We start from the raw sequence: 24,262 nt of genomic DNA, 5'->3' as shown, positions 1-24,262 counted from the left end.
GTTTTCTATGAGTATGCGGCAGTTGCCATAATCCTCGATTCACAATCTCGGATCGGGAGCGTGACATAAACTCTGATGGAATAAAGTACCAAATCCAAAGTTTCCTCAACTCAAACTCGATAAGATGAAATCCTTCATGGTCGGATCCCAAAGACGCCCTACCTCGACTATGAGAAGATTCACTAGAAGCCATCAAAGAAACTACAAAAATCTATTGGAAGAAGGCTTGAAGGTTGTGAAGCTATCTAAGGAACTGAAGGATCTGGGGAGGAGACTCTTATCGGATTCTCTACTAGGAAGCTCTCGAAAACTCTTTGGTGGAAGACTCTGGCGACAGAACTCTCGAAGCCAAGCAACAGTGACAACGATGAGAAGCAGGGGTAAAGCTTGAGTGCTCGAGTTAATATTGAGGCTCTTGATGGCTCAGATCTCTCCACTTTCATCCGATGTCCGGCAAGTCACCATGTGATGCAACCCCACAGACCAAAGGGATGTGCGAGGGTTGTTTTGCTCAGAATCATCATGATGCCTCAAATTTTGTACTAACATTTGTGGCAGACGAGATGTTTTCACCTCCTTTTTGAAATAGGCGGCATGCCAACTTTTTCACCATGACTCCCAATAATTGCAGGACGGCAACTGGCATACTGGCAGTCAGGGTCTGACCGCAACTACTCCCACAGTGGTCAGGCCCAAGAGTATCTTACTGTAACTAATTCCACCCGAAGCCTCTCTTTGGTGACAGTCTGAAATAAGTTGTCATTGACTTAAATTATCATCAAACTGCCTTCGTATTGGGATAGGTCTGAAGCGACGATCAATATCCTTGGCTCCATCAACTCATCATCACGATGGCAAGAAAACTCGCTGGGACACTTGACCTCAGGCCACAGACTATTTTCGAGCATAAATTCTTCAGACTGAGAAGTGAGAGGTAAGTGTTGAGCTGTAATTCATCTGATAGATGAGATATCCATTTTTTAATGACATAGTAGACACTTGGCATCATGACCCGATCACTCATGATTCATCATCGATCTAGGTTGCGATCCCAAGCATCGATCCCCTACCAATCACGAACATCGGCCATTAGCTAATGACATATAAGAGATTGGGACCTCGGCTAGGTCGACGTCGTCGAGTACCTACCGGTCTCATTCTGTTCCACCCCAGTCTACCGTGCATCATCCTCCAGTTCGAACGCTACGGGACTTTTCTGGCATGCAGAATCTGCCATGTCAGCATTCTGTTATAGCGGTCTACTACACCCCGAACGTAGATGACCGACATTGCAATAACTCATTGACACCACTATTTTGGCCCCATGATAGCCTCCTCTCTAGCTCTGACAGGCTCTAACAACTTGTCAGATTCCTTCTTATAAAAAGGAAGGAGAAAAAGGAAAGGATTCCAGGCTCTGATCTCATCTTCCTCCTTTGTTCTCTCTTCTTCAAACATTCTCTAACTTAAGTATCAGAGGTTCCCCGCTGGAGAACCCTCCATCTCCCTCTCTCTCTCCGGCATGTATAGATTTTTTTTTGCATGTTCCCGATGCTCCAGATCAACATCCGACTGTCCCTGTAGTCATCCTCGAGACCCGCATCGACACTCCGATAGACTTCGAGGAGGAGAAGCAACAATCTAATATATTAATATTATATTAATATAAATATTATATTTTTACATTTTTAATATTTAAACTAATATAATATTTTTATTAATTTTAGTATAGTATTTATATTAATATATTTATATTTATATTAATATAATATGATATTTATATCTATAGTAATAAATTTATTATATTAAAATTTTAATAATATATTAATATAATATTAATATTATGTTAATACAATAAATTATTATGATCTATTATTATATTATAATATATTTATATTATATTTATATTAATATAAATATAATATTATTATTTATATAAAGTTTAGAAGCAAAAATTATAGTTTTGTATCTATTAAGGATGTAATAGTTATTCTATATAAATTTTTTTAAAAAAATAAATACTAAATTAAACATAAATTATTTTATAATAAATTATTTTCAGACAATCAATTAAATATATTAAAATTATATTTTTAATAAATAATTTTTTAAAAAGTAAAAAAAAATTTCCAGCAAACCCAACGAGCCATGAAAAACCGCATCTGAATGGAAGTGGGCACTTTAGATGCTTAGTTCGGATACTCTATTCACAAGTTCCCAGCTAGTTTGTCCTTTGTGAGAGGCAATGCGGTAATCATTTATTTAAGTATAACCTCAATAATGTTGTCCTTTTTCTTTTCTTTTCTTTCAAAAACCTCTTTAATTTATATCAAAAAAATCCTTTTTATCATATTGCTTAATTGGTACAATGGGTATAATATATTTGCTCCGGCAACTAGATCGAGTAGCTAAGACTACCAATAGTTCTACCTTGGAATGTGAATCATTAACATAGATTTTTCTTTTCAATCGTTCTTTTGACCAAAGATTTCGGTCCTACCAGCCAGATATGACAAAAGATTTTTAGCAGAGTTCAAATTACTAATCCTACACCAGATACGCCTGCAATAGAATAGGGGTATTGCAATCATCAAATGCTTTAGAACGCACCAAATGTTGTTGATCGTGCAAGAGCATCCCTGTCCCACCACTTGAAGCTGTCTCCCTCTCCAAACGGTCCATCGTATAAGGAAGCCCCCACTTTAGCCCGAAGCCTTTGTCACTTACTGCTTCGGTCATTTGCAGCTTCCAATCCTTTCATTGGATAGAACTCAGGATTAACGTCCAAGGATTCGTTTGGTTCGCAAAATTTTTTTTTTTTAAATTTTTTAAAAAAATAAAATTTTGATATATTTGATTGATAAAAAAAAAAAGATTTATTATAAAATAATTTATTTTTAGATAAATATTTATTTTTTTTAAAAAATATATAAAATATCTATTATATCTTTAATAGATATAAAATTATATATTTTTACTCATAAATTTTATATAAATATTAATATTATATTTATATTAATATAAATATAATAATAATATATTATAATATAATATTAGACCATAATAATTTATTGTATTAATATAATACTAATATATTAATATTATATTAACATAATATGAATATTTTAATATAATAAATTTATTAATATAGATATAAATATGATATTATATTAGTATAAATATTATATTAACATTAATAAAAATATTATGTTAATAAAAATATTAAAATAATATTAAAATATAATAAATATTTATATTATATTTATATGAATATTAAGATAATATTAATATAAAATTATATTACTATTCAGTATTTCATTCTAATTACCTATTGATATTTTACTAAATTTTAATTATACATCTTAAAAAATATTTTAAAAAAGAACAAAAAACTATCACTTCTCATGTCACGAAAAATATCAAAATTTATTTTTTCTATAAATTTTTACTTCTCATAAAATATAAAAATAATTTTTTATAAAAATAATTTTTTTCATTCTATCTCTTTTTAAAATTTCAATTAAATAAAAAATATTTTTTTTATTTTTTTAAAAAATATTTTTTTTCTCCCTCCCTTCCCCCTCTATTTTCTGTCAACCAAACGGATCATAACAGTCTATTTCACTCATGCAACTCTAGTTGTCCTCTAATTAATGCAAGACTCATCACAAAATCAATACAGATATAAACAAATGGTGCCATCCCATCCGAATAGATGCCATTCTTTAGATGCGACAGGTGATTCTAGGGTCTCTCTTCTAATCCTATCTAGAATCTTTTCTAGGAATATGTCCTTTTCCAAGACTTCATTTCCAACCTTCAGAAAGGCTCATCCACTTGCCCAATCATTTCCAACATTATCTCTTTAATTAACTACTTCTTCCCAGAATCAATTCGGCCACAATATTATACAAAATTTGATGGTTTATACAATATCAACTGCTAATAAGTTTCCACAACTATTATTAAACCACGATCAGCTTTGAGCCTGCACAATAACGCTCAGATAAGCTAAAACATTAAAAACGCTTTACAAGGAAGCCCATCCATCGTACCCGGACCCCATAGCTTTTTATAGTTTTCACATCAAACGTCTTCAAAGGTTGCCATCGTTATCGAGTCCGCATTCCCATGCACCACCGTCAAGCCTCACTCCGCCGCTGCGGCAGCCACCGGCGACCCCGGCGACTCGTTCCCGAACACCTTGGCGATCCTCTCCGTGGGGACGAGCGGCATGCACCGCGCCACCGCGTATCCCCGCTCCGCTGCGCACCCCACCGCCTGATTGTACTTCTCCGACCAGTACGCCGCCCAGGGGATCGCGATCTGCGCCACCCGGGGGAACAGCGGGAGACGGTTCAGTGACCGCCACGCCGCCACAGCGTACTTCTCCGCCACTGGCTCGTACTTCTTGTACAGCTCACTGGCCACCGGCTCGTACCGCTTGCCCGCCGCCCTCACCTTCCCGGCCACCGTCGCCACCATCCCCGAACGTTGGACCTCGCCGGCGACGGACCGCGCCACCTCGGGGGCCTTCTGGGCCGCCGTGTACGCCTGGGCTGACGCCGACTTCACGCACGACGGCACGTGCCGCTCCAGCTCCCGCACCGAGTCCCCCACCTGTCACGCGACAACAAGACCAGACAATTACATCTCCATGGAGCGCCGTATGGCATCGATTCATTTAACGCGCGCCGGGCTTCAAACGGGACGATAAAGCTTTCAAAGTCCGCCGCCCTTCGAACAAGGAGCAACCGAACGCCGTGATATAACGGAGAACCTCGTCGCAGTATCGTGCGCCACCCGGGATCCAGGAACGCTAACGTGCGCCGGTGGATCAAGCGGGAGACGCTAACATGCGCCGCTGGGATCCGAGACGGCGGGCCATCGCCGCCGACGGGAACCTCCCGGGCGGCTCAGAAGAGGAATCAAAAAGAAACTGACATAGAAAACTCTCGCAAGGAGCGGGAAGGAGGGACTGGGAAATTTACTGACCTTACGATCGACGAACTTGAGGAACTCGAGGGGGACATCGTGGAACTTATCGTAGACGGGGCCGATGACGGTCTTGACGGTGCCCTCAACGGTCTGGACGCCGGGCTTCAGCGGGCCAGAGTTCTCCTTGGCGAAGTCGTAGACGCTCGCCAAGCACACCACCGCCTGGATCGCCGCCACGTGCACGAAATCGAGGTACTTGAGCTTCGGCCCTCCCCCCTCCTGGCTCTGCATCACAAAACCAACCATCCTAACCTTGGGCCATCTCCAAGGCGATCCGAAGCTCGATTTCTTCCAAGAAATCAAGCCAGACCCACTAAAATTACAAAAGAACTTGAGAGATCAGGGAAGAACTCCTTACGATTTCATCGGATTTGTGGATGGATTCGGCCATCTTCGAGCGATTCAACCGATCCGGAACGATCAAAGAACCCTTGCTCCAAATCCCAGGTAGAGAGAGAGAAGCAAGAGCTGGAGCCGCGAATCTCACGTTCTCAACAGAACCCCCCCTAAAATGATAGGTTGGAAACAAATTCGAACGGGAGGCCCTCTTCTTATAGACAACGCCCTCTCATGACCGTTCGATCTACGTTCCATCGGACGGCTGAAGTGACAAGTTTTTTTTGCGAGCCTAGTCTCCGGTAGTGACTTATTTTTGGGACCTTCTGACGTGACATAGTTCCAGCCTCAAAGTATGTGTGGGCCCAGGAGCTGGGGACCGAATCAGAGTCCGCTCGAAGGATCTCGATAGGCTCGTGTTGGAGCGATAAGACACGTGTTGAGGATAAGATGTCACGTCATTGTCGATCGAAGCGCCATGGCGGCCCCCCGTTAGTCTTCGGAAAACTCCCGGAAGCAAAACCGTGGGCTACGACGGAAATTACGTGCCGGCTTCAGGATATTTCTCCTTGAGGGTACTCTTTTACACGAATTACTTAAAAAAAAAAAAAGATTCCAATTACGGGGGCACGTTTACGCGGCAGTCTACAGACTCAGCCAACGGTCAGGTTCAACGATAAAATGTGGTCCAGGTCCAAATGATAGTCTCGAATCTAGACCAGACACGACCCATTTGCATGATCAAGACATATAAAGTGTCGACTCCGTCAAGTCAAATTCAAAATTTTATGTTACATTATGTTACGCTACGGAAGGGATTGATGGCTTTATTTATACTACGGAAGGGATTGAGGAATGATGGATTACAAGAAAGTGAAAGTTTGTCTACCGCATATCTCATTAATTTGTTGTAATGACCCATATTATCATGATTGTCATATTTGTCAAGAATTTAGTATTAGATGCAATGATGCAAAATTTTTCTTTGTGTGAAAAATGAAAAGGATAAAATTTATTTGTTTCTCTCGGATGATAAGCAAATAAGTGGGTCTAGACAGAAAATAGATTTTACAAGATTCATCTATGACAGATATATATCGAGTGAAACATATACATGATCGTTACATTACATCCATAATCATGGGTTAAAACTATGAAAATAGATTCTTCATGTGTAGGAGTATCTCGATTATTGATTAAATAATATTTCTTATCCAAGCGAAAACAAAAAATAAATGCATATAAAATTGATCCTTGTATACCTGCAATTGTGCAATATGCCAAAGGAAACTAGGTAATAGGATATCTAACATCCACGTAGAGTAATTATGTGGAAAGTTGTCAATTAGAGGAAACAAAAACCCTCCGACCATTAACCTCCAAGCCATCGATGAGAGCCTCATGCATGATGCCTGAAAAAAGGATTACTTGGGGATTAGTATGACTTAATCATGAAAATTTCAAGCAGTAATTTGTCATATCACCATCATAGTACAGTTAGTTTTTGATTTATGCATTACAAAAAATGTTATTTTTTACGACAAATTTATTTACGATGAAAATATATTTCATCGCAAATAAAGATATTTACGATGAAAATAAAATTCATCGCTAATAATTATTTATTTACGATGAAAATAATTTTTCATCGTAAATATCTTTATATTTGCATCGAAAATAAAATTTTATCGTAAATACATATTATTTGGATGAAATTAATCATCATAAATAATAAAATATTTATTTTAATTTTAAATTTTCAAATATTAGAGATGAAAATAATTTCATCGTAAATAATGAAAGTATTTGCAACAAAAATTAAATTTTCATCACAAATATATATAATTTACGACGAAAAACTTTCGACACTAATATTTGAAAAAAAATAAAAAAATAAAAAAAATTAATAATTAAATATTATTTATGATGAAAATATTACGTCGTAAATAATAGAGTATTGACGATGAAATCTAAATTTTCATCACAAATACCTATAATTTACAACGTAAATTTTTCGTCGCTAATATGTAAAAAAAATAAAAAATTTTAAAGATTCAAAAATTATAGATTATTTATGATGAAAATATTACGTCACAAATATTGAAATATTCATGATGAAAAGTCATTTTCTGTCGTAAATACTCAAGTATTTACGATAAAAAATTTTCATCGCTAATATTTGAAAGAAAATAAAAAATTTTAAAAATTAAAAATTATAGATTATTTGCGATGAAAATATAATGTCGTAAATAATGGAGTATTGACGATGAAACTTAAATTTTCATTGCAAATATATTTTATTTATGACGAAAAATTTTTATCGCTAATATGTGAAAAAATAAAAAAATTAAAAAAATTAAAAATTATAGATTATTTATGATGAAAATATTATGTCATAAATACTAGAGTATTCACGATGAAAAATCATTTTCTGTCGCTAATACTCAAGTATTTACGATGAAAAATTTTTATCGCTAATATTTGAAAGAAAATAAAAAATTTTAAAAATTTAAAAATTATAGATTATTTATGATAAAAATATTACGTCATAAATAATGATTATTAGTGATGAAAACTAAATATTCATCACAAAATATTTTATTTACGATAAAATTTTTTTGTTGCTAATATGTGCAAAAAAAATAAAAAATTTTAAAAATTTAAAAATTATAGATTATTTAAGATAAAAATATTACATCACAAATACTTGTATTTTCACAATGAAACGTAATTTTCTGTCACAAATACTCTAGTATTTATGAGGTAATATTTTCGTCGCTAATATATGAAAAAAATAAAAAATTTTAAAAATTTTAAAAATATAAATTATTTATGATAAAAATTTAATGTCATCAATAATCGAATATTGGTGATAAAAACTTAATTTTCGTTGTAAATACTCTATTATTTATGATGAAAAATTTTTATCGCTAATAAATGAGAAAAAATAAAAAAATTATAAATTATTTACGATGAAAAATATATATTCATTGTAAATAATCCACTATTTACAATGAAAAATTTTCACCGCTAATAATCTGTAATTTATTAATTTTTAAATTTTTTTATTTTTTTTCAAATATTAGCGATGAAAATTTTTCTATTGAAGGATGTTTAGATATATTATAGTAAATTTTTTATATTTATAAAAATAAATATTAGATAATTTTTAAAAAATAATATGTGTACAAAAAAAGTATGTGGATATTAAGATATTCCTGATTCTCAATCTTTATAAGGCTCTATTTGTGGCATCTTGAACCAATCCAAAATTAATTCTTGGAGGATGGATCAAGAGAAAAATGGTTGGAAATTGAAGCCGAGGATGTCGTCATTCTTTTGACTGCCCATTTGAATCTCGTCTAGATGACATTCGATCTTTCAGATCTTTTGCTCGAGGTCCTCATCCCGACAAGATTTTGTGAGGCATGGAGAGTAGCCCAAGGTCGAATCTTCATGGAAAGAGATCGAAAAATGTTGGCATTATTCTTTATGCCTGGATCCTGATAGGACGGTGATTGTCGATCGATCAGGACAGAATGATACGTACTTCGAGGGAGATTCTCTGGAAGTAGTTTTGCCGGCTACACGGAGAGGGCACAGTTTGAAGAGCATGTTGCAGCGGTTGTCATTGCTTTGTGGTTTACTATAAATGCTAGACGGTGTTGGTCAATGCTTGGACCTATCGAATCAGATCGTTCAATCGTTACGAATCCTCTATAATAGGTGGTGGTATAGGCCCTTGAGGAGTGGATGCTTGCACTGCATCACCCATGCTTCATCGAGCTGACTGTCGATGAGAAGCAGCAGAGTTGTTGCAAGTTTTTATTCTTACCATAGTTCATTCATTTCATTACTAAAATATTCTGAAAAATTGATATATTTACTACATCAGCTATATACACACACATACACGCACGCACACAAACATATATACATATATTATTGCATTACTGTGACTAAGAGATGAATAAAAAATGAATGGAAGAAAATAATACGAGAAACAAGTCTTGGTTAGGAGAATTTTTTTTTAAATAAAAAATTATTTTTTATTAATTATTAGCGATGGAAAAAAATTTTGTCGTCAAATATATTTTTTCGGGGCTGAATTTTTTCAGCAAGAATTTTATTTTGATGAAAATTATTAGCGATGAAAATTAATTTTTTATTACAAATATTTTTTGTTCGAATTATTTATGATGAAAATTGATTAGTAGCAACAAAAATTTGTATCGCTTATACCCCGCGTCCCATCAACTCCCATCGAAAACTCATTTTACGAATAAGTTTTTTCATTTTTAGTTTTTTACGATGAAAATATTTCATCGCAAATTACTTTTATTGGCGATGAAAAAATTTTCATCGTAAAATATTATTAATGATAGTATTTTTTGCGATAAAATTTTGACGACGAAATTTTCATCGCTAATTATAATTAGCGATAAATTTGACTTATTAGCGATAAAAATTTTTCATAGCTAATAACTTATTTTCTTATAGTGATGACAATGAAAGTTTAGAATCATAGATAAAAGTAGAAATCACTACGGTATCATAATAGCCACTTAGAATAGTTGGTGGAAGCTCATCCTACACTCTACAAGTGCATCTTATATATTAGGGCATTCAAAGTGGATTAATCTTTCATAAAAAATACTCAAATATATATATATATATATATATATATATATATATATATATATATATATATATATATATATATTTGCATGCAAAATGATATGTATTTAGAGGTTTCTCAACAATTTTTTATCAATAGAAATAGGTATATCGGGAATTTAGTAAATGTATATTGAAAATATGTATATCGGGAATTTAATTAGTAAATGTATATTACCTATCTCATACTTATATCTAGGAAAAAAATCATCCAAACAGCCCTAAATGTGTAGCATTCAGTATGTTTTTTATGTTCGAAAAAAGAAAAATCCTTGTAAAAGCAAAAACTAAAGAGTTAGGTTTAGAAACCGTTAAACCAGTTGGTATGGAGGTAAAACTTGCCAACATAAATGTATGGTCAACCAAATACCATCCCTTCATATGCAAGTACCATTTGACTATTACAAGGAGATTTGAATTAATTTTTTTTACAAAAAAAAGGCATGACTAGCACACAACCACTCACACACATAGATCGTGGTCCTTATTCGTCGACTTGCACACGAACAAAGATGACTCTCATCGGGCCTAAGGTTTGAAATTGTGACCTAAACTCGGCTCAAATGCCGTATCAAACAAGACTTAAATAAGCTTAATTTAGGTCTAGTCTTAAGATATAATCACTCAACAAAAGATTAGATCAACTCTCTTTTCACTTATGTGTTGGTGTTAATTAGGTCTTTGTCAAAATTTAATTAAAGGCTGGATCTTACCGCTGAAACCATCCGTACACTCCTAAGCCAACTTTCCAGGGCTTTTCCCCCCGACTGGATTTCTGGTCGTGCTCCTTCCGTCAGCTCTGCCATCAGCTCCAGGTAATATATATATCACGCTGTGCCGAATTGCATCCAGAAATTCTCCTGCCATTTTTCAGTCCACCTTCCGCTGCCAATTGACAAGCCTACGTCACCTAAGAATCTCGTAATCTTCGACGTACTTGCATGCAAATGTTAATTTTCTCCGAAAAGAAGGTTGGTAAACGAAGGAAGCAACTCCTATGGAAACCATCCATACTTTTCTTAGTAATTGTAAGGGAAAATATATCCGGGATCTAATGGGCCGGCCCATAAAGAACAGCACCGTTGCTATAAATATTTCTTCCTTCCTCCTTAAATGGTTACTTACTGCTCGACGCGTGTCCGGTAGTTGTATACACGACCTTGCTCTGCACACGTGTCGAAACATCAAGTGGCGCACGAGCCATCTCTGCTGCATGCATCATCAACCGATCCCACCCCAATAGGAAATGTAACCGTTGCTTCCCTTCCACCAACCAAACCAAAAACGCTATATAAAGCCGCCCGTCGAGCTCGCCGCTCTCACAGGCTATCTTTAACCATAATACTTGCCCGGGGCTCTGGTCTACCTACAGCTTATTACACTTTTGTTTTCTTATTTTGATGTCTTATTGCTTAACTTGCTTAACTTCTCATGCTTTTTGTTTGGCTGCTTTCTTCTCTTATTATATGTACGGCTTCATATACCTTGTTACAGTCAGTTTATGGTGATATAATAGAGTAGTCATCCTATCAAATTAAAAAAAAAAAAAACTATATATAATTGCAAGGAGGCTGTAGAGTTTTTACCCAGAAAAATGATGCAGATAGGCTTTGTTAAACTGGGTTTCCCTTGATATCCCAGTGCTTCTAAAGTGATTTTTGTATGATCGTCTCTAATGGGTTGCAAGTCGAGCAAGCCCGACGTCGTAAGCTCGAGAGCAGTTCGACGTGGGGAGACCGACCTGCTTGTAGCGGAGCTCCGATCCCTTGGCCTCCCTTCCTTGGCACCACCTGCTCTCATTCTCGACGAGCCTAGCCTCGTCGGTACACCCGAGCTCAAGGAGGAAATCTCCAAGAACCCTGCCCTCCTCTTCTTTATAAATGACCACCTCGACCATACCATCAAGACACTGAGGTCTCTCATCGATGTCAAGGGCTGTCTCGACAGGCCCCAACACATTTTATCTACTATCCGCAGGGCTCTCGAGGACTTCGAGAAGGAGAAAGCCGAAAGAAAGAATGACAAAAAGAAGAAGAAGAAGAAGAGCAGCAACAAGTACTCGGAGGCGGTGGACAAGTTGAAGGAGTCGAGGGCGTTGGGCGACCCATTTGCAAGGCTAAACCTCGGCGAGATAGGGGAGGCTGGCGCGCGGCTGCCGCAACTGGCCAAGCTGCGTCAAAGGGATCACGAGCTCAAGAAGAGGCTGAGATCGCTCAAGAAACGGAGGAAGGTTTGGGATGTGGCCTACATGGCAGAAATCGTGGCGGTCTTGGCCTGCTCGGTGATACTCGCGTTGGCGGTGTCTCCGGCCACACCCGCGATCGCAGCAGCCACGGCGTCCGCCACTGCCATGAAGGTTGTCGAGCCGCATTTTAGCTCGGTTTGGAACCGGTGGGAGGGCTTGTTGCAGGAGGAGAAGGATGTTGTAGCGGCGATGCGAAAAATGCGTGAGCTTGCGGTGCATGAATTGGAGAACGTAAGGTTGACTTTCGAGAAGTTAAAGATTGACATCGATGCAATGTTGGACCGCGTGGACTTTGTGATTCGCGGGGAGGAGGAGGAGATGGCGGTGAGGATAGGGATATTAAGTGGGCATATTATGGCAAGAGAGGTTGAGAAAGGTATTGATAGTTTGAAGGAGAATTTGGATTCGTGTAGTGATAAGATTAGGAAGGCAGCAACCGAGTTCTTGAAGATGATAATGAAGGACATCTAGTTCTTGATCAAGATGCATGCTTGTACCAAGAAAGCATGATATATATACGTTCTCTTAGGTTTCAGTTTTGAATTTTGTTTACACGTCGGATGTCAATATTGTAAATTTAGAGAAGGCGTTTTTTTTCCCTTGATGCTAATACGAGAAGTGCAGAACATAGTTAGAAGAACCCTAGCTCGCTCTCTCTCACCCTCCCTCTTTCACACACACACACACACACACACGCACGCACGCACGCATATTAATTTTCATTTTCTGTGTGTTTAAGACTTTATAGGTTTGTACTATTGCTGACTAAAGATTCAGAGAATCTTAGAATATCAATGATTGTGCAACCAAGTGCTGATGAGTTTACTTTTTCATTTGTGGCTAACAAATCATTAGATCTGAACACCATAGTTCTAAGGAATGGTATTCTGTAACTCGTGATTTCTCCATAATTTGTTATTTTTGCATCCTTCCAACATTAATGATAAAACCCTGATAAACTAAAGAACTGAAGCGTACTGCCTTAGGAGCCCTTGCATGAAGAGACTAGTCAGGCGTTGTGTGGCCATGTGCATGGATGCACCATATGTACTCGGCATTTTTGTTCTTATGATAAATCCCCGCAAACACCATTCACTTTTTTCACGAAAAGCGGGTTACCTTTTTTAAGTGATTTTTCTCAGTTTCCATGGCGGTGCACTTAAACTTGAATAGTTGGAAGTTGACGAGATTTCAGAGTTCATTTACATATTATTAGTTATTAATTTTTAAAATTTAATTAATAAAAAATTATTACGGTCAACTCTCCATCGTCTGTCGTCGGTAATGAACACCTGCAAGACAGCATCCATACAGACCGGATTGGTGTCCCGCAGAGACCCTCCAATACTTAAGTCAGAGAAAGAAGTTGGTGAACAGTAATTTTTGAATATAGAAAGTAGCAGAGTTCTGACCCCGAGATGGCTTACCAGTACTGCTCACTTACCCCCTTTTGATAGATGATTCTGGTATAACCGTCGAGCACGTGATCCTATTTTTTGTGGCGCTAAATTATCAGACCATAAATATGGAATTAGTGGGGCGTTAATTCTCCTTAATAGCTGTGACACGTAGTTGATAACCGTTTGTGACAATTATGATATGTTGAGCAGATTAGCCAGCCATATATCGATAGAACTGACTATATGTCAGTAGAATCTATGAGCGACTGTCGGCTAGTAATTCTATTGTGCCGACGATCTAAGTCGTTCGCTGTCGATCGATAGTAGTTGAATCATTAGTCGGTCAGCTGACAGTAAGTCGGTACGGTTCGCTCAGTCGATCGATGAAGAGTCAGAATCGCATGTTCAGCCGATGCGCAGTCGAAGTCGTGGTGACCAAAATCGGAGATCGATCGGTTTACTCCAATAATTGCCCCACACTCTCAAATCCAAGGTGAACCGACATGTATATTGTCACATGATTCGTCACATTGGACGAAGGGAGTTATTTCTGTCCCATTGAACCTCGATTTTGAGGTCGTTTTCTCTGAGATATAGATGATCGGCTGCTTTGTCATTTTGGTGGCTACGATCGTCTTTAAACTGTCACACTGATCAGACGATTCGGTATCAGTTGTCAGTGTCAGACATTATTTCGAAAAGTTGATTCGGCATCGGACGATATGATTCTGATAAGTAGATTTGTGCCACGTATCCGAATATTATTGGGTCGGATTTGTTCACGTAGATTAGGGTGACGTGGCTCGATCTGGGGCAGGTGCGTTGAACCGTCCGATCAATGGTCGGTCCAGATGTTGCCATGTATCATTATCTGATAAATCTTCGATTTGATCGCCTTCATCTTGATCGTTGAGTGATCCTATATATATAGGATCGCTTTCAACCAAACTTTTACTTTTCATTTTGTCTTTCTTGGTACTGAAACTCTGTCGGATAGTCGTCCCAGTATTTGAGGTTGTTATTCCCATCTTTTTCAGGTCAAGTTCCTATCTTTCCTTGATTCTCTTTTCCTTTAGAATCTCCGCCTTCTTTAGAGTCTTGTCTCTTATGGCTAGGGCTTCTCCTTCTCGGGACAGTCGGTCGGAGAATCCGACTGACGAATCCCAGTCGAATCCGGAGGTAGAAGTTTCTTCACTTTTGGAACCGAATGTCGAGCGGCTCCGGGAACATATTGTATCCTGGAGCAGTTTTAGCTTTTCGCCTTTTGGGTCGATGGTCAAGTGAATACCCCTCCTTCGGGCCAGGTGGCCTTCTATGTCGAAGATCTTCGGGCGGGTCTTCGATTTTCGATTCTAAAATTTGTCCAGAATATTTTGGATTACTACGGACTTTGTCCGGCTCAACTGGCACCAAACTCGATCCAGCTGATAATTAGTTTTGCCTTGTTGTGTCGGTTGCTACCGATTGAACCTCATCCTTCTTTTTTTCGAACTTTTTTCATCCTCCGACCTTATCCGAAGGCCCAAGGGTGGTGGTTCTTCAATCTCCGAAAAGATCTTTCCTTTATTACTGATCTTCCATCGTCCATTTATGGATGAAATAACCAATTCATCTTCAATTCTTCTATCCTTCCTTGAGATTTTTCTTCCCATTGGGTCGATCCACGAACCGATCCCAACGACAACAGCCGAGTAGCGATCAGCGATCGGGAGGACTTTCATCGGCTGAAAGACATAGCGATCCCGATGCAGAAAGAGCTTGTGACCGAACAGGCTCTTTATGACGTCGGCCTTAGTTCGGTCGACCGTCTAGGTATAGTATAGTCGATTGGTTATTTCGGACTTCCCTTTTCTTTTATTTGTTGAGTTATACTGACTTCTGTTGTAATTACTGCCATACAGTCGAGGGTACGAGTGTCGAGTATCGACATTCATCAGCATGCTGTCAGAAAGAGGACAGCGTCCGAGGTTGGACCTTCTCGACCACCGAAGAGGCATCAAACTTCGATGTAAGTTCAAGCGGCACGAGTTCCAGTTGTTGCTTCAATGTCGACTGAGGAACCTGATGCTCCGTCTGCATCGATTCCTGAGCTGGTCCTGGCACTGTCGGCCCCGACAGTGCTCCCTGCTGCGTCGTCCGAAGAAAGGGCGGTAAGAAAAACTATCGAAGCACTATCGGTAGTTCCATCAACTGAGGAAGTTCGGATCGAGGCAGGAGAACCTGAACAATCTGCGACTGCGCCAGTTGCTCCTTCAGCTGGGGCACAGTCGAGTTCAAGCTTTCCCTCGCTTTCAAACATGGGGTTGTCGACAAGGGATCGGAGGAAAGCTCAGATGACTTCGGCGAAAGATGCAGCGTCGGAGGGCCACACGGTTCACTTCGACTTTCAAGTGCCAGATGATGAATCGACCCTGGCCAATCTGACATTGGCCAAGTGACTGTGCCAAGCTGCTCTTCTTCCGGTTGATTGAGAGCACCGAAAGAAACGGACGGTGGCCGAGATGTTTTCGTTCTTTTACTCGATGATAATCGGGGTAAGTTTCTTTTCTTTTTTTTTTTAACCCGACTTATCTTCTATCTGTAGTTGATCCACGACATGTTCGACCTGGAAGCCGGCTATGCGAAGGTCGGTGATTTTCATAGGTCGTGGATGAATAAGGTGGCAGCCATCGACGCTAAGAAAGTGGCCACACTCGAACAACTTAAGTCGACAGCAGAGCGAAAAGCCAAGCTTTAGAAGGAAGTTTTCCGACTAACTGATGACTTAACATCCTTGGGGGCCGAACTTAAGTCAGTTTGCGAGGCTATTTCGGCTCTTGAGTCGCAAGTCAAGAGCAAAAAGTATTCTATCCACCAGCTTCGGTGGGAGTGAGACGGATGCATCAAAGAACTTGAAGCCAAACGTGGACGTCATCAGACCAGCCTGAAAAGGTTGGCACTGGTCGAAGAAGAGTCATCCTCTGCTCGAGCCGATGCTGATTTGGCAAAGGCGGAAGCGGAGTCGGCAAGAGAGGTATTGAGTCGAACAATCGAGGATTTTCAGAGTTCGAAAGAATTCAAGAAAAAGATCTTCGAAGGTAGCTTCGCATCGTACTGCGTCGGATATGAAGACGGTCGAGATGCAGTCGAAAAATTATATCCGAATCTCGACTTGAGCAGCATCATCCCTCCAAAATCGGAAGATAGGGTTACTGAGGAAGAAGCCGTGCCGACTCGAGATGAAGCACCGACTGTGCCTGAAGTTGTTCAAATCGCTGACACTATACCAGAGCTAAGGAATAGAAATGGTGACGAAGCTTAGTCGGTGTATTTTACTTTTATTTTTGTATAATCAGATACCTGTAATCAAACTTCGGTCCAATTTTGTAACTTTTTTTTGACAATGAATGAAAGTATTTTCTTCTAAGTTTGAACTGCTTGTTTGAAATATTAAGTCTGCAATGTCTGCAATGTAAAGTAGCCACCGAACATTAATCGATGATTCGATCATTCGGTAGAACTTATAGAAATCTGTTAGTCGTGTAGTCTTTGACGTACTTTATAGAAGTTAGGATGACGATGGTAAGTTGAATATCCTGTACTCGATGCTTGGTCAGATTTGTACGTCAGATCATTTGATAATCGGTGGCAAGTCGAATATCCTTCAACTGACCGTAGTCATGTCGGTATAATTTCAATCCGACCTTGATCATTTTGGCATTTCATTCCGCTTAATTAGAACTAAGTCGGTATATTAGTCTTTCGACTGTAGTCAGCTTTTATAGTGAAAAGCCGACATTGAAAATCGAGAAATAATCGGCACTACGGCTTTTGCAGTGAAAGCCTGTATATTTGATGTCGGTTTGAGATTACAGTCGGTATGTCGATTTTTACAAGAGAATCGAAATGTAGTCGACACCAAAGTAGTTGATTATCTGACTTTTACAGTGAAAGCTGAAATAAACTCCATGTCGAAGTACAGTCGATCATTGACAGAACTTGACCAAGATTTGTGATTCTGCAATTTCTGTATTGTATTCCAAATAATGTATATATCAACAACTTTATGGGTGATACATCTTCAGATTGTCGGCATTCCATGTTCAAAAAATTGCCGATCCTTCAAGGATTTCTAGCCGATATGCGTCCGGTCTAAGAGTTTCAGATATTCTGTAAGGTCTTTCCCAATTCGGAGATAGTTTTTCTTGATCTAAAGATTTTGAGATTTCTACTTTTCTTAAAATCAAATCTCCTGGTCGGAAGACCTTCGGCTTGACTCTTGTATTATAATACTGGGCTATTCTTTGCCGATATGTAGCCATCCGAACTTGAACTTGCTGTCGGAGTTTTGGAAGGAGATATAAGTCGGCTCTCCGATATTCGAAATTGCTCGACTCACTGTATTGTTCCACCCTGGTTGATGGCATTCCGATCTCGAGCAGGATCATTGCTTCTGTTCCATAGCCAAATTAAAGAGGGATTCTCCAGTCGATATGCGAAGAGTTGTTCGATATGCCCATAAGATTGGATATAATTCTTCCATTCAGAAACCTTTGAGTTCATTCAGTCAGATCTTGAGTCCGTGCAAGATTGTTCGGTTGGTTACCTCTACCTCTCCATTTGACTGTAGATGGCTGACTAATGTGAGTTTGTGTGTGATATGAAACTTCACACAGAACTCTTTAAAATTTTGATTGTCGAATTATCGATCATTGTCGGTGATGATTGTGTGCGGTAAACTGAATTTGTAAATGATGGATTTCTGAATGAAGTCTTCCATTTTATTTTCAGTGATTCGGACCAGAGGTTTGACTTCTATCCATTTGGTGAAGTAGTCAATAGCAATCACTATAAATTTTCTCTGACCAGATACCGGAGGAAAAAGACCAAGTATGTCGATTCTTCATTGTACGAAGGGCTATGGTGCTATAATCGATGTCAGCTAACTAGCTGGTTGATATTGTATATTTGCATACCTTTGACATGGTTCATATCTCCTGACAAATTCAGCTGCATCTTTCTTCATGGTGGACTAATAGTATCTTTATCGCAGGACTTTCTAAGCTAGAGATTTTTTTCCCACGTAATTTTCATAAATTCCTTCATGTACTTCTCTAAGTGCATAGTCGGCATTTGTAGGTCCCAAACACTTTAGCAAGGAAAGTGAGAATGACCTTTTGTACAAATGACCATTCATTATTACATATTGAAAGGCCGTCCATCGAAATCGTTTAGCTTCTACAGGATCTGCTTGAAGAATCTCATCGATCAAGTATTGGATGATCGGATCCATCCAGCTTAGTTCGTTAGTGAGCTACAATACTTCCTCGACTTTGTCGATACTCGACTGTTCGAGGCATTCAACGAATGTCCGACCCAATGAGTTGAAAGCAGTAGTAGCCAATCATGAAAGTATGTCGGTCTGAGCATTTTCGATTCTGAAAATATGAAAGATCTCGAAATATTTTAAGCTCGCTGTAATATCTTTCACCTTCTGAAGGTACTTCATTATAGTGGGATCTCAGACTTCAAATCCACCCTTGACCTGTCCAGCAATCAGTTGTGAGTCGGTAAAGACCTTCAAACTGTCGATCTCAAGCTCTTTGGCTATCTTTAAGCTGGCTAAGAATGCTTTATATTTGGCTTGATTATTTGAGGCTTTAAAGTTGAACCGAAGGACGTATTCAGTGACTACCCCTTTGAAATTTATGAGTATAAGGCCGGCTCCACTACTTTGTGCATTAGATGCTCCATCGATGTGCAGCACCCAGATCGATCTTCGGTCGGGTTCGAGAATCGTAACATGCTTTTTCGTATTATCATCTGTATCTTCTGACTTATTGTCGGATATTGTACATTCTGCAATGAAGTCAGCCAGAACTTGCACCTTCATGGACGGTTGTGGGTGATATTGTATGTCGAACTCGTCAAGCTTCACTACCGACTTCGTCATCTGACCTGACATATTAGGTCGATGTAAGATCGCCTTCAATGACTAATCTGTCAAGACCATAATTGAATGTACTTAGAAGTACAGATGAAGTTGTTGTGCCGATATGATTAGTGCGTAGATCATTTTCTCCGCTCTTGAGTATCGGACTTTGATATTGTGAAATACTTTACTGGTATATTAGATCGATCGATGGATTCGATTTTCATCCTCCTGGATGAGTACCAAACTAATTGCTTCTGTTGAAGTCACCAAGGAGAGATACAATGTCTCTCCGACCTTCGATTTTGTAAGCAAAGGTGAAAATCCAAATATTTTTCATGTTTTTGAAGGACTGTTGGTATTCATTCGACCATAAGAAGTCATTTGTCTGCCGCAAAATTTTGAAAAATGACAAGCATCTCTCGATCGATCAAGAAATGAATCGACTGAGTGCAGTGATCCTTCCGTTGAGTTGCTGTATCTTTTTTTTTGAACTTGGGTATTTCATGTTGATGATGGCCTTTATCTTTTCGAGATTAGCCTCGATTCCTCATTGTGAAACAAAAAATTTGAGAAATTTCTAGAAGGTTACCCCAAATGCACACTTGATCGAATTTAACTTCATCTGATGTCGTCAAAGCATGCCAAAGGCTTCCTCCAGATCCCGAACATGATCTGAAGTTTGGAGACTCTTCACCAGCATGTTGTCCACGTACACCTCCATATTTCATCCAATCAGGACCTTGAAGATCTTATTGATGAGCCGTTGATAAGTAGCTCTGACATTTTTTAAATCGAAAGGCATTACTTTGTAGCAGTACATGCCTTTGTCAGTTACAAAAGCTGTATGCTCCTCATTTTTTGATACCATCCAGATTTGATTATATCCAATGAAGGCATCCATGAAACTCAGAAGTCGATGATCTGAAGTCACATCAACCAGTTAATCAATCTTCGGTAATGGGAAGCTGTCCTTCGGACAAGTCTCATTCAAATCCGTATAGCCGATGCAGATTCTCCACTTCCTATTGGTTTTTTTCACCATTACCACATTGGCGAGCCAATCAAGATATGTAGCTTCTCTGATGAAGTCTGCTGTGAGGAGCTTGTCGACTTCTTCATCAATGACCTTTTGTCTTTCAGGAGCAAAAGGTCATTTTTTTTGTCTCACTGGCTTAACGTTCGGATTAATGTTAAGTCGGTGAGTTATTACTTCTGAAAGAATTTCGAACATGTCGGTGGCCGACCAAGCAAAAATGTTGGCATTGGCTCTGAGTAATTTTATTAATTGTTGCCGCTCTAAGTCGGGCAGTTGCGATCCAATTTGGACCATTTTTTCGGGATCTTCTTTCAGCGGCATAGAAACTAGTTGTTCAGCTGGTTCATCCCTTTCCTGATTCTCTCTTTGGTCTAATTTATCGACAGACAGAGAGTCTTTAGGCTTATTATTTTGGATGGAGACAAATAAGCAGCGTCGGACAAGTTGCTGATCTCCATGCATCTCTCCGACTTCATTTCTCGTCCGAAATCAGACTAATAAATAGTATGTCGAAACCACTGCTTTCAGAGCGTTGAGTCCAGATCATCCGAGTATGGCATTATAAGCTGAAGGTACTCGAACTACCATGAACGTTATGAAGACGGTGCTCTGTTGTGGTTTGATTCCAGCGATTAAGGGGAGGGAGATTTCTCCTTCCATTGTGACAGCATCTCCTGTGAAGCCGACTAATGACGTCGAGACTCTTCTGAATCAGTCAATCGATAATCGCATTCGAGAGAAAGTCGAATAAAACAGAACATCAGTTGAACTTTCATTATCCACAAGGATTCTTTTTACATCATAATTTGCTATTGTTGTCAAGATAACAACAGCATCATCATGGGGAGTCTGAATTCTCAAAACATCCTCTTCTGAAAAAATTATTACATTGTTGAGTCGTCGCTGTTTCGCCGACTCTTCTTCGAAAGTTGCCCCCCAGTCCCGTCGTCCGGAGATCATATATCATCAACGGCTTTCGATTTCGCAAACTTGATAAGGATAACAAGAGAACCACTCAAAACCATGGTATTGTTGTCAAGGCGCATACAAGTATTGGAGATATAACCTATTATGGAAGATTGATAGATATTATCAAGATTCGATATACCAATGATATGCAATTTGTGCTATTTAAATGTGATTGGATTGATGATATCAAAGGGAAGAAGATAGATGAGTTTAAGATGACACTTGTCAATTTTAGTCATCTTTTATATAATGACAGTGATGTTTCAAATGAACCATTCATTCTAGCAAGTTAAACAGAACAAGTATGCTATATTCCAGATCCTGTAGAATCAGGATGGAGTGTTGTTCTCAAGATGACAGTTAGAGATTTGTTTGATATGTATTCAAAAGATGGTTCAAATAATGTTAAATCAGTACCTCAAGCAGAGCCTTTTAACGAGCAACATTTAGATGAGACAATATATACTCGTGATGATGATGTTCATTGGGTGAGAGAAGGTGTAGATGGAACAACTGTAGATGATATGAGATCTATCGAAGATGATGTTGAGATGGATGAAGACGAATGACCATTGTTAATTATGAAAATTTGTATGTAAGTTATTATTATTCATTTGTTAGTTAAATTCTGTATATTTATTTTTTGTTAGTTATTATTGTTCATTTGTTAGTTAAGATGAAGATGATGCTTACTTTTTATATTTTACATATAGGATGGCTCCAAAGAGAAAACGTGGTGTACCCATGTTGGATAGATTACAGGCTTATTCATCATCTCAGTCCAATCATGATGAGCCACAGCAACAATCATTTTCAGCATATAATACTCAGCCACATAGACAGCGATCAGAGACCACATTATCTCAGCCACAGTCATCAGATGTTGCAGGTAAAATCACTTATTCTACTTATGTAAAGTTAAAATTATTGTACTATCTTATCTGATTATTGTATTTGGATACTAATTAGATATTTCGAGTCAGTCAACTTCTAGACGAAGAGGTCGAGGCACGGCTCATGGTATTGAGTTTTGGGGCACGGGTCAGAAAGTTTCTTTGGTATTTGATGCTCATATGCAACCTTGTGGGTCCAACGCAAGTAAGTTCAAGAGTCAATTAGGGGTAATAGCAAAAAATGGGACATATGTCCCATTGACATATGCATCTTGGACAGAAATACCCCAATATATTCTAGACCACATTTGGAAAGAGGTGCAGGTAAAATATATTTATAAATTTTATTTTATAATTATGTATTTAGTTGTAGATTATATTTGGAAGGAGATGCGAAATAAGTACTCTTGTCCTTTATATTCATACATTTTATATGATTACTAATTTTGTTAAATTTTAATTTTGTAGGATAACACAGATGCCCCTAGTGAATATAGAGAAAATTGTTTAAGGTCAGTTGGTGAGATGTGGAGGAATTGGAAGTCTTATATCAAGCGTCATTACTATGATGAGCACCAGAGGGAAGAAAATCTTATCTCTAGACCTCCTCCGCGTGTGAAAGCTGATCAGTGAGAGATACTTGTTCGTTATTGGGGACAAGAAGATGTCCAGGTACTTATTCTTTTGTGATTAGTTTCTTTTTTATATAATAAAACTATATATTATATTTTTAATTACATTAATAACTTTTGTAGGCACAGTGTGCACGAAACAAAAATAACAGGAAGATGTTGGGAGGCTTGCATAAGACAGGGAGAACTTCATTTTCTGTTATTAGAGCAAATGTATATTTAAAATATTATAAATTTATACTAAATATAACTTTAGTATAAATTTTTATATATATTTGGATTATTTATGTTAATAGATGGAAGCAGAGGGATTAGAAACAGATCGACTAAGCGTGTTTATTAGAACACGTACTTCAAAGCAGGGTGTCATCGATGCGGATGCACAAGAGTGTATAGTAAGTACATAATTTAAATTTTCATTACATATAGTATATTTTATATATTAATGTCAATATTATAATTTTTTATTATAGGAGGAGATGAAACGACGACTTGAGGAGGTACCTGAGGATGAGCGCACACCAGAACTAAAAGATCGTATCTTTGTGGAGGTGATGGGAGAAGATGGATATGGACGGATGCGTACTTGGAGTTCGAGCATGACAAAGCGACGTTTGTATCAGCAATCTAATCAGGCACCATCAGAGGAGACCATTAGGAGGATTCGAGATGAGCTTCGGACTGAGTTTGATGACAAGATTTCCTACTTGGAGGCACAGCTCCATCAGATGCGTGTTCAGATGGCGAGTGGATCTTTTGCGCATAGCCCAGTAGGTACTCCTCGTTCGGTGCCATCCAGTAGTGGGCAGATATGATTTATTTATTTAGTTAGATTTATATTATATATTAATTGATTATTATTTATAATTAATTTTATATCTTTCAACTTTTTATAATATATAGGTTCCAGATGCATCTAGTGCTCACCAAACACATGCATCGAAAAATGAGAGATTCACTCAGGTGCCTGATGAGGTTTGTGATGATATTCTTGTTGTCCGGATTCTCTTTTCTTTTAGTGTGATGGTATTAAATTATTTCTGCAGACTGGCAAACGGATACATACGCATACATATAACTTATTAGATTCATTTGTATTCATCCAGTGTGAAGGGGCCTTTCACCTTGGTGGATAGCTTGGTTACAATGGACGTGATGACAA

General features: G+C 38.2%; 3 protein-coding genes across 3 annotated transcripts in view; 1 reads left to right on the top strand and 2 right to left on the bottom strand.

The window, feature by feature from the left end:
• Positions 1-3,906: 3,906 nt before the first annotated feature.
• LOC105036311 (stress-related protein) lies at positions 3,907-5,512 on the bottom strand. The gene is made up of 3 exons (XM_010912078.4): positions 5,357-5,512; positions 4,996-5,223; positions 3,907-4,620 (listed from the first exon to the last, which is right to left on the bottom strand). Exons 1-3 carry the CDS (start codon positions 5,387-5,389, stop codon positions 4,150-4,152), a joined length of 732 nt encoding a protein of 243 aa, XP_010910380.2. The 5' UTR covers positions 5,390-5,512; the 3' UTR covers positions 3,907-4,149.
• The window catches only part of LOC105037313 (stress-related protein-like), a 38,867-nt gene continuing 19,961 nt past the window's right edge, over positions 5,357-24,262 (bottom strand). Inside the window, exon 3 of the mRNA XM_073248483.1 lies at positions 5,357-6,746. Coding sequence (XP_073104584.1) covers positions 6,531-6,746 — 216 coding nt within the window. The 3' untranslated portion in view covers positions 5,357-6,530. The remainder of the gene's footprint in view (positions 6,747-24,262) is intronic.
• LOC140853808 (uncharacterized) lies at positions 22,088-23,905 on the top strand. Its single transcript, XM_073248802.1, has 6 exons — positions 22,088-22,464; positions 22,545-22,792; positions 22,937-23,140; positions 23,224-23,313; positions 23,397-23,495; positions 23,574-23,905. Exons 1-3 carry the CDS (start codon positions 22,290-22,292, stop codon positions 23,099-23,101), a joined length of 588 nt encoding a protein of 195 aa, XP_073104903.1. The 5' UTR covers positions 22,088-22,289; the 3' UTR covers positions 23,102-23,140; positions 23,224-23,313; positions 23,397-23,495; positions 23,574-23,905.

Source organism: Elaeis guineensis, chromosome 14 (assembly GCF_000442705.2).
Source record: "Elaeis guineensis isolate ETL-2024a chromosome 14, EG11, whole genome shotgun sequence".
Lineage (NCBI taxonomy): Eukaryota > Viridiplantae > Streptophyta > Magnoliopsida > Arecales > Arecaceae > Elaeis > Elaeis guineensis.
Note: the sequence above shows the minus strand (reverse complement) of the source record. Positions and strands in the feature narration are given on the sequence as shown.

Coding starts and splice junctions, on each gene's coding strand:
- LOC105036311 (XM_010912078.4), bottom strand. CDS start 5,389: ATGGCCGAATCCATCCACAAATCCGATGAAATC. Junction 5,224..5,356: donor TCCACAAATCCGATGAAATC/GTAAGGAGTTCT, acceptor TTTGTGATGCAG/AGCCAGGAGGGGGGAGGGCC. Junction 4,621..4,995: donor TCAAGTTCGTCGATCGTAAG/GTCAGTAAATTT, acceptor GTCGCGTGACAG/GTGGGGGACTCGGTGCGGGA.
- LOC140853808 (XM_073248802.1), top strand. CDS start 22,290: ATGGCTCCAAAGAGAAAACGTGGTGTACCCATGTTGGATAGATTACAG. Junction 22,465..22,544: donor ACAGTCATCAGATGTTGCAG/GTAAAATCACTT, acceptor GATACTAATTAG/ATATTTCGAGTCAGTCAACT. Junction 22,793..22,936: donor ACATTTGGAAAGAGGTGCAG/GTAAAATATATT, acceptor TTAATTTTGTAG/GATAACACAGATGCCCCTAG.